We start from the raw sequence: 12,582 nt of genomic DNA on the forward strand, positions 1-12,582 counted from the left end.
ACTTTGGTAGAAATGGGGGGCCAAATAATGAATACTGTTTTTCTGAAAATAAATAAATAGAAAAAAAAAAAAGAAATGGGGGGCCAGAGAGCTGCCCTGACTTTTTTTTTCACTTTAAAAAAAATTGTGGTAAATACTCTAATACTATTGCTTGCCTACATGGAGACATTGGAAAGGGGCCCTTCTAGAGCAGGACGTCACCCTGACGTTCGGAGGCTCTGTGAGGAGCATATACCACTCTTGCCCCTGACTTTCTCTGCTCTTATTGCTCTTCCGTTAACCCTCCTCCTCACCTTTCCTCACACTCCGTATCCTGTCCTTCTCTCATGGATACCCATATGCTGTTTCTGTTTCCTCGGGGTTCATGGTTGTTTTTTGTTTTGTTTTACATTTGTTTTGCTTTATTTTTCCCAATCAGGATTTCCCCAAAAGTCTGCCGATTATACATCCGTCCTTTAAGAGTCGGAGTGACCAGGCAGTACTCTCACCGTGGACTGACCGAGCAGGGACCCGGTTTTGTCCAAGATCACCCATTTTCGGTACTGAGGCCTTTTCCTCTTAGAAATCCCCAGAGAGGAATTCTTTAATTTCTTGCCCAGGGGAAGGGTCGTGGTTAGAGTGGAGGGCTGTGTAAGTCTACTGGCCAGCATTCTTGCAGCTAACTGAAGGAAAGGGTTAGCGGTCCCGTTAGCACGCGAACTTCATCACGTCTGAGTAATCTCAGCTCCGCTACTGCACCATAGTCTCAGCCGTCCCGTGTCCAAGTCCAGAGTCCTTCTGGTTTAAATCCTCTGGAATGAAAGTCATCTTCCATGACGGAGGTGAGGTAGTCACCTGAAGATACAGGTGATGGAGCGGGTGTAGAGGACAGCCTCTTACAGGTTTTTCAATTGGTCCTTCTTTGTTCAACCCCACACCCTTCCTCAGAGGTGGGGCTACTGCGTGTAACTCCCAGATTTTTCCAAACTCATTAGACTAACTAAGCTGACTTCTTGGTTTCCTACAATGCTGGTAACTGATATTCCATCTTCTAAGATCTCAAATGACCTGATTTCCAGCTTTCTAAATTTGTCAACTGATCTTTTTGTTTCTCCTTATGGACTTGTCTTTTTTTTTTTCTTTCTCTTAAAATCTTTTTATGGGGCACCTGTGTGGCTCAGTCAGTTAAGTCTAACTCTTGATTTCAGCTTAGGTCTTTATCTTAGGGTCATTGAGTTCAAGCCCTGTGTTGGGCTCCATGCTAGGTGTGGAGCCTACTTGAAAAAAAAAATATTTTTACTATCATTTTAGTAAGCAACCTTCTGGAAGAAGCTGGCAAAAATGTATGGGTTCAAGACACCATGTTTAAACAGAGATAAGAGTACTTCTGTATAACAGATTCGTTCTCCAAAATCCAGAGAGATTTTTAAAAATATAAGTCACATCATGTCAACTCCTAACTTAAAAACCTACAAAGGTGACCCAGCAGTTCCATTTCTGGGTGTATACCCCCCAAAACTGAAAGGGACTTGAGGAGGTATTTGCAAACTTATGTTCATAGCATTATTCACAGTAGCCAAAAGGTGGAAGCAACCCAAGTGTCCACTGACGGATGAATGGATCAACAAAATGTGTTGTATCCATAAAATGGAATATTATTCAGCCTTAAAAATGAAATTCTGACATATACTACATGATGAACTTTGAGGACACTATATAAGTGAAATATGCCAGTCCCCAAAGAACAAATACTGTGTGATTCTACTTACATGAGGTCCCTAGAATTGTCAAATTCATACAGACCGAAAAGGGAATAGTGGATGCCAGAGGCTGGGGGAGGCACTAAGGGGGTCAGTGTTTAACAGGGACAGAGTCACTCTGGGAAGGTGAGAAGGTTCTAGAGATGGATGGTGGTGGTCATAGTTACACAACAGTGTGAATGTACTTACTGCCACAGAACTATGTGCTTAAAATTGGTTAGGATGGGGCGTCTGGGTGGCTCATTCAGTTAAGTGTCTGCTTTCAGGTCAGGTCATGATCCCAGGGTTCTCAGATGGAGCCCCGCGTCGGACTCCCTGCTCAGTGGGGAGCCTGCTTCTGCCTCTCCCTGTGACTGCTGCTCCTTTTGTGCTCTTTCTGTCTTAAAAAAACAAAATGAAAAAATGGTTAAGATAGTGGGGCAGCACCTGGCTGGCTCAGTCAGTAAAACGTGGGACCCTTCAACTCAGGGTTGTAAGTTCCAGTCCAACCTGGGGTGTAGAGAGTATTTATTTATTTATTTTAAAAGATTTTATTTATTTGACAGACAGATCACAAGTACGCAGAGAGGCAGGCAGAGAGAGGGGAGGAAGCAGGTTCCCCACTGAGCAGAGAGCCCGATGCGGGACTCGATCCCAGGACCCTGAGATCATGACCTGAGTGGAAGGCAGAGGCTTTAACCCACTGAGCCACCCAGGTGCCCCGAAAGTATTTAAAAATAAAAAAATTTAGGGGCGCCTGGGTGGCTCAGGACATGATCTCAGGGTCCTGGGATCCAGCCCCACATCGGGCTCTCTGCTCAGCGGGGAGCCTGCTTCCTCCTCTCTCTCTGCCTGCCTCTCTGCCTACCTGTGATCTGTCTGCCAAATACATAAATAAATAAATAAAATCTTTAAAAAATAAATAATAAACAAGTTAATTAATTAAATAATTTTTAAAACAAAGCAAAACAGTTAAAATAGTAAATTTTGTTATATGTAAAGGAACCCTGCGGAGGCTTCTCAGTTCACCTAAACTAGAACCCTACGTTCCACCCGCCGGCGCCCTCTCCCACCGCCAGCTTCTGCGCCTCTCGGTTGGGCCCTCCCCCAGCCTCCGTAAGGAGGGGTCCCACCGCGGCCCCGACCCCCCGTGATCTCACACACACGCACATATGCCCCCGGCAGGTCTCTCTCTCTCTCTCACACACACACACACGCGCGCGCGCGCGCGCCCCGCCCGCTCCTCCTCTGTCCCGGTCCCCGCCCCGGTCCCCGCCGGCTCCGAGGCTCCCGCTGTGCCCCGGAAGGTGGGTCCACACGGGCAGCGCCGGGCAAACGGGTGGCGCCGCGGCAACGCTCGCTGCTCGAAGCAGGCCTGACTTGCGCCGGGGCCCTCAGCACAGGACCCGGGAAAAGGTCTCGGAGCCGTCGCCCACAAAGCCTCTTCCACTTGGCTCCCGAAAACTCTCTGCTATCCGCCCGGGCGTCCCCAGTCCCCCGGGCTCCGGGGGCGGGACTTCCGACCCCGCACGTTCCGCAGGCCGGAAGCGGTACCTGAGGAATCGTGTCCCTCGCGGCGCGCCGTCCACTCGTGAGCGCCTGCGCAAGGCCGGCGCGGAACAGGCGGCATGGCGTTCCGACAGGCGCTGCAGCTGGCGGCCTGCGGCCTGGCCGGAGGCTCGGCAGCCGTGCTCTTCTCGGCGGTGGCGGTGGGGAAGCCCCGCGCGGGCGGGGACGCGGAGCCGCGCGTGGTCGAGGCGCCGGCGTGGGCGGGGTCCGCGCGCCCCGGGCCGGGCGTCTGGGACCCCAACTGGGACAGGTGCGGGGGACGCGGGGGGCGTCGGGCGCGCCGATCGTCGGTGGTGGGGACCTTCCCGCGCCCCTGCCATTCCGTTCGGTCCGATGTGGTCGGTTCTGCGGAGGGGCAGGCGGGGCGGGCTCGCGGGCGGATTTCTCTTCCGGGTGTGGCCGCGAGGCTGGCGGTGATCGGGGGCGCCCCCGATACCCCTTCGGAACCGCGGCCGCCTCGCCTGTCCCAGAGGGTCGTTTGGGGGAAGGAGGAGGCTGGTGCCTGGGACAGTGCCTGGCGCGCGGGGCGGTGCGAGGTGGTCGCTCTCAGGCGGGGACAGAGGGTCGGACTTGCGTGTAGGCGGTCAGCCTGGTCTCCCTCGCTTTCGGGAGCGCTGGGATTGGAGGAAGGCGCACCGATCCCGGCCCTGCCGGACCGGGAGAGACTAGGGGTGTGCGGGGGGGTGTGCGGCCGGAGGTGAGGGCTAGACCCTTAAAGGGACCGCTTCGCAGGGAAGGTGTGCAAGGACGTGGCTAGACTGCGTGAGGGGAACGGGAACCTCCGGGCCTCGCTCAGTGCGTGGCCGCAAGCCACATGTGCTTATTGAGCACTTGGGAAGTGGCACCTGGGATCAGGAAACCTGATGTTAATGGATTTAAATTTAAGAAACAAAACTGCGGATTTTTTAATATTGTTTATGTGTTGCAGTGATAGTATTGTTGATACGTTGGGTTAAATAAAGTGAGTTTTTGAAATTTCACCTGTTCCTTTCTAGTTTTTAAATATGGCTTCTTAGAAATTTTGAAGTCCATAGGTCGCTGGTATGTTTCTATTGGACAGCACTGCTCTGGAGTCTGGCAGTGGCCCTTGTGCGTTGGTTTGCTGGGTCCCAGCTCCTCCTTCCTACTTACTCTGAGTGAGGGGCGCAGAACTAGTATTCACGGGCAGCCTAGTTGTATCGGGAACTTCATAGGTATTCTTTGTTTTTGTTTTTAAGATTTTAATTAGTTATTTGACAGAGCAAGAGAGCACAAGCAGGGGAAACAGTAGAGGGAGAGGGAGAACCAGATTCCCCGCTGAGCATGGAGCCCCATGTGGGGCTCAATCCCAGGACCCCGGGATCGGGACCTGAACAGAAGGCAGACATGTAACCATCTGAGCCACCCAGGGACCCCTGGTATTCTTTGTTTAAAATCTTTAAAAAAAAAAATCGTGGGGCGCCTCAGTGGCTCAGTGGGTTAAAGCCTCTGCCTTCAGTTCAGGTCATGATCCCAGGACTGAGCCCCGCAATGGGCTTTCTGCTCAGCGGGGAATCTGCTTCCTCCTCTCTCTCTGCCTGCCTCTCTGCTGCTTGTGATCTCTGTCTGTCAAATAAATAAATAAAATCTTCTAAAAAAAATTCTTATGGTAGTTTTAGATTTACAGGAAAATTGGAAAGATGAGAGTTCTTACATACTCTACCCCTGATTTACTCTGCTACTAACATCTCATGATGCTAGTACAGTGTATTCTTCCAAATCGGTGAACTGATATCTGTATATTATTATTGATTGATATTCACACTTTTTTGAGATTTCTTCCATTTTCAGCTATTGTTTGTTGTCTCTTCCAGGATCCCACATGACAGTTAGTCATGTGTCCTCAGGCTTCTCTTGAGTGTGACAGTTTCTCAGACTTCCTTGTTTTGATGTCCTTGACATGTTGAGGAGTGGCACTCAGGAATTTTATAGTATGCCCCTCAATTAGGATTTGTCTGTTTTTCTCATGATTTGACCAGGGTCATACTCTCTTTTTCAAACAGTACAGTCTTCTAAATTTCCTCGGTTTTTGGTGTTTTTGTTTTAAGATTTTATTTATTTATTTGAGAGAGGAGAAGCAGACTCCCTGTGGAACTGGGAATCTGATTCGGGACTCGATCCTGGTACTCTGGGATCATGACCTGAGCCGAAGGCAGCCACCCAACCGACTGAGCCACCCAGGCACCCCGTTTTTTGTTTTTTGTTTTTTTTTAAAGGAAACATTCATTCTGAGATTAAAGGACGTAATTGAAGTAGCACTGGACTCTAGCTTTATTGGTTGAAGCCAACACACTGTATTTGCTCGCCAAGGCTAGGTTTACAAAGGGGGAGGTTGTCCGTGCTGGAAAGTTCCAGAGCCTTTTCGTGGAGAACCTCATCCAGTCTGGGCTCCTGTGTCTGTGCCCGTAGTGCCCTGGGCTCCAATGTGGCATTTCAGTCTGTGTTAGGACACCCAAGGCTTGCCCAGCAGGACCCTGAGTTGCCACTGTTCCCTTGAGGACACACTTTCCCTAGTTCTGCCCATCCCACAGACCGTTAGCTTTTATTAATTTCAGTTCTGGGAGCTACCAGACATGCCTGTCTTCATAAGATTTGGCCGTTTCTCAGCGTCGTGGCTGCTGGTGCCCCTTGCCCTCACCCCCCACCATCCCCTCAGCTCTTCAATCTTCCAGGAGTGCCGACCAATAGACTTTTCATGATAACTGAAATGTTCTCTTCCTTGCTGTCCAGTGTGGTCACCACTATCCCATGTGCTACTGAACCATTTCAGATGTGCTTAGTGTGACCAGGGAAATGGAGTCAGATTTTTAATTTTCATTATTTTGAATTTAAGTAGCCACATAGCCAGTGGCTGACATTGGACAGCACAGTTGCAGACTCTGCATCAGCGAGGCCGTACTGGCCTGTGGGTCCTCCCCCAGCCACCCCTTCCTGTCACCTGGTTTCATTTTCTGTGCATCACTCACCACCTAGCTGTTTTAATCAGTCTCCTCACTAGAACACAAGCTGCATGAGGGCTTCGCTTCTGTCTCATTCACCGTCTGCTCACCCAGAACAGGCCTGGCACTCCGCTGTTGGTAAATGAGATGTGGTCTGAGAGGACAGACTCTCCGGGACCAGCGGCAGGGAGCAGAGTGCGAAGGGCACAAGCGAAGTCATGTGCCTGCGCTTTCCCAAGATGCAAATACTGTCTTGTCAGAAATACGCAAGGCTGACTTGTGAGCAGGGATCACAGGGACATGCCTCTCCTATTTCAACATTAGGCGAGAACCACTGTCCCTGGTCAACCTGCGGAAGAGGAACCTGGACTCTGGAGAAGAAGAACTTGCGTCCAGGCTGGACCACTGCAAAGCCAAGGCCACACGACACATCTTCCTAATCAGGCACTCCCAGTACCATGTGGATGCCTCCCTGGAAAAGGACCGCACTCTGACGCCCCTGGGTACGTGCTGGGGCTCTCAAGCCCCAACTGACACCCGTCCTGGTGGTGCTGGGCCCCTTTGGACCTGGGTCAGGGGCTTGGCCGAGATTCAAGAATTGTCATTAACAATAGGTCATCTGCCCAACTGACATGAGACAGGCACTGGAAACATCCTCAACTTTCAAAAATAGGAGGTGGCGCTCACTGTCAGATCCGAAGCCCGGCGGAGGCGTTCCTTGCTCACGCCCTGCTGGTGGCACGCCATGTGCACCCCATTTTGCTTGACCTAACTTGTTGCCAAAGATCCTTCTGGTCAGCACTTGCAGATCTCCTTAAAGTCGGCTTCCTAATGGCACAGAGACCGAGCAGCAGGGGCTCCGGCGTCTTCCCGGGGGAAGTACTGCTCATCGCTGAGTCTTGCCGCCCGCGTGGCGCTGCTGGGCGTGCCCGTCGGCCGCAGTCTCTATGCCCGCGTGCAGGCATATCTTCCCCGGAGAGGAAGCGCAGGGTGGGCTGAGATAGAGTTTAAATTTGTAAAGATTTCTGTGTCGGACAGGATCTGACCCATCTGTGTCCGCACTGAAGAAATCCAGACGGTCTGAAGCATTTGGCAGCCTGTTGTGCAGCTTGCCGGGCGCCCCCAGCTGCCCTGGGTGCCGGTGCACATGTGAGCAGCGCAGCTGCGTCCACGGCGCTCCTGCATGCAGCCGGCACTGACTGGCCGAGCGCGTTGTCATCTAGATTCTATGATCTGTGGTTGAGAAAAAGGATTTGTGTTTGCAGGAATCCATACTTAGTGACGCAGAGGCTGTTGGCATCTCTGATAATGGCACAGCTGGTGGGTCAGTGGTGTGTTGCAACCCAGTCTTAGGACAAAATTGCATAAAAGGGGCATGAGGGACCCAGAAATAGTAACAGGACCCTCCCCAGACTTCAGTCGTCTTCAGCCTTGGTCACTGTTTTAACATTTCTTCTCTATGGGGCTGAACGTAACTGCGTCATTGATTTCACCTGTTGAATGCCTGCCCCTGCAGGAAGGCCCAAGCTCCAGGAGGGTCTGCCCACCTTGTACCCCAATCCTTATTTTTTTTTTTTAAAGATTTTATTGCTTGATTGATTGATTTGACAGAGATCACAAGTAGGCAGCGAGGCAGGCAGAGAGAGAGGAGGAAGCAGTGAGCCCGAGCAGAGAGCCCGATGCGGGGCTCGATCCCAGGATCCTGGGATCATGACCTGAGCCGAAGGCAGCGGCTTAACCCACTGAGCCACCCAGGCGCCCCTTGTAACCTAATCCTAATGGTACTTGTTAAGGACTGGAGTATTTGTGAAGTAAACAAAAGAGGGACTCCAGCAACATGTAATTCTCCGGTGTTTTTCCCCTTCAAGGTCGTGAACAGGCCGAACTAACTGGGCTCCGACTTGCAAGCCTGGGGTTGAAGTTTAATAAAATTGTCCATTCGTCCATGACCCGTGCGATAGAAACCACTGACATCATCAGCAAACACCTGCCAGGTGAGTGCCGGGCATCCCCGGGTCCCTGGGCAGCAGGACTGAGAACGGCAGAGGGCCCTGGGCAGCTTCTCCTGAAGGGGCATTGCTGAGTCCCTGCTTCTCCCACAGGTGTCTGCAAGGTCAGCACAGACCTGCTGAGAGAGGGTGCCCCCATCGAGCCCGACCCTCCCGTGTCCCACTGGAAGCCGGAGGCTGTGGTAAAAACCCCCCTCCCCCGGGGAGCATTCCCCACTGTGCCCCCTTGGCCTGCTTCCCCATCCCCTCCCACCCGTGGCCTGCGCGCTGCCTCCGTACTTAAGGTTCCTTCCCCTGCCCTCAGCAGTATTACGAAGACGGAGCCCGGATCGAGGCCGCCTTCCGGAACTACATCCACCGGGCAGACGCTAAGCAGCAGGAGGACAGTTACGAGATCTTCATCTGCCATGCCAACGTCATCCGCTACATCGTGTGCCGGTGAGGGTGACCGAGGGCTCCCTGCCCCACCTTCCCTCCCACCGGCCTGTGCACCCGCTCATCTGCCCAGGAGGCCCCCGTCAGCCTTCTGGCGAAACATCCGTTTGCAGTTTTTCACCACGATGCCTGTTTGGTGGAATAGCGCAGACGCAGCCCGCCAGTGCCAGCGCGGGCTGGGGTGTCCGAAGCCAGTGGCACAGTCCGGGTGACGCTCGCGTGGTCCCTTGGTCAAGGCCCTGGGCGCTGGACCTCAGCCACCGCACTGTCATGTGTCCCCCTCGGGGATTGGCCAGCGTCTGGGGAGATGGTGCAGATCCTCTCTCCCCCTAGTTCGTAGCAGCTGGATCTAGCCCGTCGGTGGGTCCTGCCGTGGCGGAGGGTGCTTGGCTAATGATGGCTTTGCGTTTGCCTCATCCTGTCCTCGGTCATTAATTGAGAGTCTTCTGTGCGAGCTCACTCTTACTCTCCACTCATTCGCCTACAGGAGCACGGACTGGCCGATCTGTGTTCGGCTCTGTGGGCTGTGGCCCATCACCATGCTGGTAACTTCGCTGCTCTGGCTCCTGGGCCCCGGAAGGAGGCTGCTGTGTCCTCTGGACTTGCCTCGCTTCCTGGCACTAATGCAGCTTCCAGAGCCCCCATGAGTGACCCTGGCCCCGAGTCGCAGACGCGGGCCGGCGGGCTGGGGCAGCCAGGCCCGCTGGGTGCTGCGTATCTGACCGAAGCTCAGTACAGAATTTGAAAGGACTGAGACCCCAGCCACCCTCTGGGTCCATTAGGAAGCATGTGTCGGGCATTTCAACAGCTGAGGGATGTCCCCTTCTTGTGTGACGTGTCTGTCCGTGGCAGGACAGGACACAGCCTGCTGGCTGGCCTGTGGCACTGTCCAAGTCCAGACTCAGGGCCCTGCTCACTATGCTTGACCCTTGGGCCTGTCGTCAGGGCTGGGGGCGGGGGGGCACATGCTTCCCCTCCAGGGTCATGTGTACAGCCTCTGGTGAGAAGCCCAGGATGTCCGAGGCAGGGCCCCGGGGTGCCAGGAGCCAGGCTTCTCAGGCGCTCACAGGGCTCCAGGCCAGGTGGAGTGGCTGCGGGGAAGAGGCGTGGGCCTCGGATGGGACGCCACACCCTCCAAATAAGCGCTCCCGGAAAGCCAACCTCAGAGCTCCTGCGCTGGGCGCACACTGTCCCGGTTTGCTGCTCTGGGCATTTTGCGTGTGGAAACACCATGTTATAACACACCCTGGGACAGGCTGACCTAAGGAGCCACTTGAAGGGACCCCAATGCCGAGAATACCAGAATTGTTTGGGGACTTGGAGTAGAGGTGACTTGTGTGCTGTAAAGGGCTAGAAGGAGCCAGAGAATCCCTGTCACTATACGTGAGGACGTTCTGGAAATGGTGAGGGAGAGAAGACTCTAAAAAGCAGCATGAAGGTAGTTGTTCCCGAGGTTGCAGCGTGAGCCGTGGGGATGCCCCTCGTCTGTGTGGACATTTAGGGCACAAAGATGTCTGATGACTTGGGGAAGCCGTAATGGTACTGGGCTTTTTGGCAAATACTGCACCTAGAATGTGCGTCTGAGAGCAAGGAAGGCTCTGGGGCCCCGTTCCTAGGAGAGTGGGTCAGGAGCGGGTCTGCTCTGTCACCGGCCCGGCTGCCCTGGCCCCTTTTGGTGACACTGGAAGTTCAACCCCATGCCCTTGGAAGAAGCTGGGGATTTCTGACTCACACTTGAGCTGGGTGGATCCCCTGACCCAAACGGGCTGGGCCGTTACCGTGCCCCTCATTTGGATGGGATGGTGTCCGCCCAGCAGCTCCTTTCCAAGAAACCCCTTGCTTGAAAACCTTACCTCCATGGGTCCCAGCCCCAAGAAAGTCTGCTCCAAGGTCTTAACAGGGGTTGGGGGCCGTTAGCGTTGTCCCAACCCCAGCCCATTTTGGTGGCAAAGCCCCCTGTTCTAGCATGTTCTTTCTCTTCCCAGGGCGCTGCAGTTCCCTCCAGAAGGCTGGCTCCGCCTGTCACTCAACAACGGCAGCATCACCCACCTGGTGGTCCGGCCAGATGGCCGAGTGGCGCTCAGGACCCTTGGGGACACGGGGTTCATGCCTCCAGACAAGATCTCCCGCTCCTGAGGGCTGCCTGGAGGCCCTGCTCTCCTCAGTCCCCCCCATGGCTCCCGTGGGTGTTGCCGAGGACACGGCTCCTTCCCCGTCTTCCCTGCACAGGCTGCTCGGTGGTCTCCCTGCACTTCTCCAGGAAGACGGTGAACAAGTACCTAAAATGTGGTGTTTTGGTCTGTCCTTCCAGCCCAGGATGGAAAAGGGAATTGTTATGAGCTGATCGGCCTGATTTCTCTCTGGGGGCTTTCTGCCTTGTCTGCCAGGATGAGGCTTCACTCCTGCTGTCTGTGGGAACCACCTCTGGTCCGCACGGGCGTCTTCGCTCGTGACCACACTTGGCCACGCGAGCCCCTCGAGGCTGCGAGGAGGAGGGGCTGCCAGCGCTTCCATTCGGAACTTGTCTACATTCTTCTCCTTTCTTGAGACCCTTTTATCACTTTAAATATTTGTCAACTAAAGATTCTCCTCATCTGGGTTCTTGCTTTGATAACCCGTTTCTCAGTCCAGACTCCGCACCTCTGGCACTGTCGGGCCTCTCCCAGCGCCCCACGGAGAGGGAGGTGGCTGGGTGGCGATCGATGGGACAGACAGCAGGGTGTCCTGTTCCAGTAAAACACTCGCCAGCTCCAACTTCGCCTCTGGCCATTCCTCCTTCATCCTTACGGATTAAACCATTTAGATGTGATGTGTCCATCCCAAATACTCTGTTAACTTAGCAGAAACTACAATTTCTATGAAGTGGTTGTGAACATTTTAGGCAGTCAGTGAAACTAATTGGGACATTTGATCCATTCCTCTGTAACTTTGGAGATAACTGCAAATAAAAGTTTTATTTTACTGATTTTTCAAAGTCGTGATTGTAAATATTTTCAAGAAAACAGGAAGCCATGCTGTGCACCAGACAGCAGCCCCAGAGCTGCTGGGATGGTTGCCGCTGCTGCAGCAGAAGGCTCTTTGCCCCGGTATTTTGTGATCTCAGGGTTGACGGCTTCGCGGGGCGTCTGCCCACCAGCAGCTGAGGCCCGGACCCAGGACAGTGAGCCAGAGAAATGGTTTTCCACAGGCACCCGCTATGCACTTTCTAGAAACCGTTTTGATAGGCCGGGCACTGTGCCAACTTCTCAAAACAGAAGTAACAGGCACTACACCTCTGACCTCAGGAGTGAAGGAGGCCCAGGAAAGCAAGGGCCACATGTCCCACCGAGCCTGAGACCTGGACCCTAGGACCCAAATGCCTGAAGGTGGAGGTGGCAGGTCCCCAACTCCCTTCCCTCAAGGGGTTTGCACAGTGGTCTCGCTCTACCACCTTCACATCTGCCTTTTTCTTTACTTTTTTTTTAGTTTGAGAGAAAACACAAAAGGGGTGAGGGGCAGAGGGAGAAGCAGACTCGCTGCTGAGCAGGGAGCCCGATCTGAAGGCAGAGGCTTGACGACTGAGCCACTTCAGATCTGCCTTTACAGCAGCATTTCACTTGATCCTGAGATGCAGGGCAGCATTTTGGAAACTGAAAGCGAGTCCACATGGGGGGATGCAGCCAAGGAGCAAGAGTGGGCGCTGACCTGGGTCACAGGGGCCCGATACCAAGACGGAAGCTCGTCTGAGGTGGGACAGATGACTGAAGACTTGTGTCAGCAACAGTATCCTAAGTTTGGCCAAAATGAAGCCTGCAAATCCGGAACCTGTGTAACATGAGGGAATCGGACCTGACAGTGGGAACAGAGCAGCCAGTTCCTATTTGGTTGTGCTATTTATTCCAAAATATTTTATTC

At 53.6% G+C, this 12,582-nt stretch overlaps 1 protein-coding gene across 2 annotated transcripts; it reads left to right on the forward strand.

Moving 5' to 3' along the window:
• Nucleotides 1-3,339: 3,339 nt before the first annotated feature.
• On the forward strand, nt 3,340-11,653 carry PGAM5 (PGAM family member 5, mitochondrial serine/threonine protein phosphatase). 2 transcript variants are annotated; one of them, XM_044243589.1, is made up of 6 exons: nt 3,340-3,537; nt 6,569-6,747; nt 8,113-8,238; nt 8,347-8,435; nt 8,558-8,691; nt 10,674-11,653. In XM_044243589.1, exons 1-6 carry the CDS (start codon nt 3,347-3,349, stop codon nt 10,822-10,824), a joined length of 870 nt encoding a protein of 289 aa, XP_044099524.1. In that variant the 5' UTR covers nt 3,340-3,346; the 3' UTR covers nt 10,825-11,653. The 2 variants fall into 2 exon arrangements, with proteins under 2 accessions (XP_044099524.1, XP_044099525.1); XM_044243590.1 differs by having other exon boundaries at nt 8,561-8,691.
• The last annotated feature ends 929 nt before the right edge of the window (nt 11,654-12,582 follow it).

This window comes from Neovison vison, chromosome 3 (assembly GCF_020171115.1).
Source record: "Neovison vison isolate M4711 chromosome 3, ASM_NN_V1, whole genome shotgun sequence".
Lineage (NCBI taxonomy): Eukaryota > Metazoa > Chordata > Mammalia > Carnivora > Mustelidae > Neogale > Neogale vison.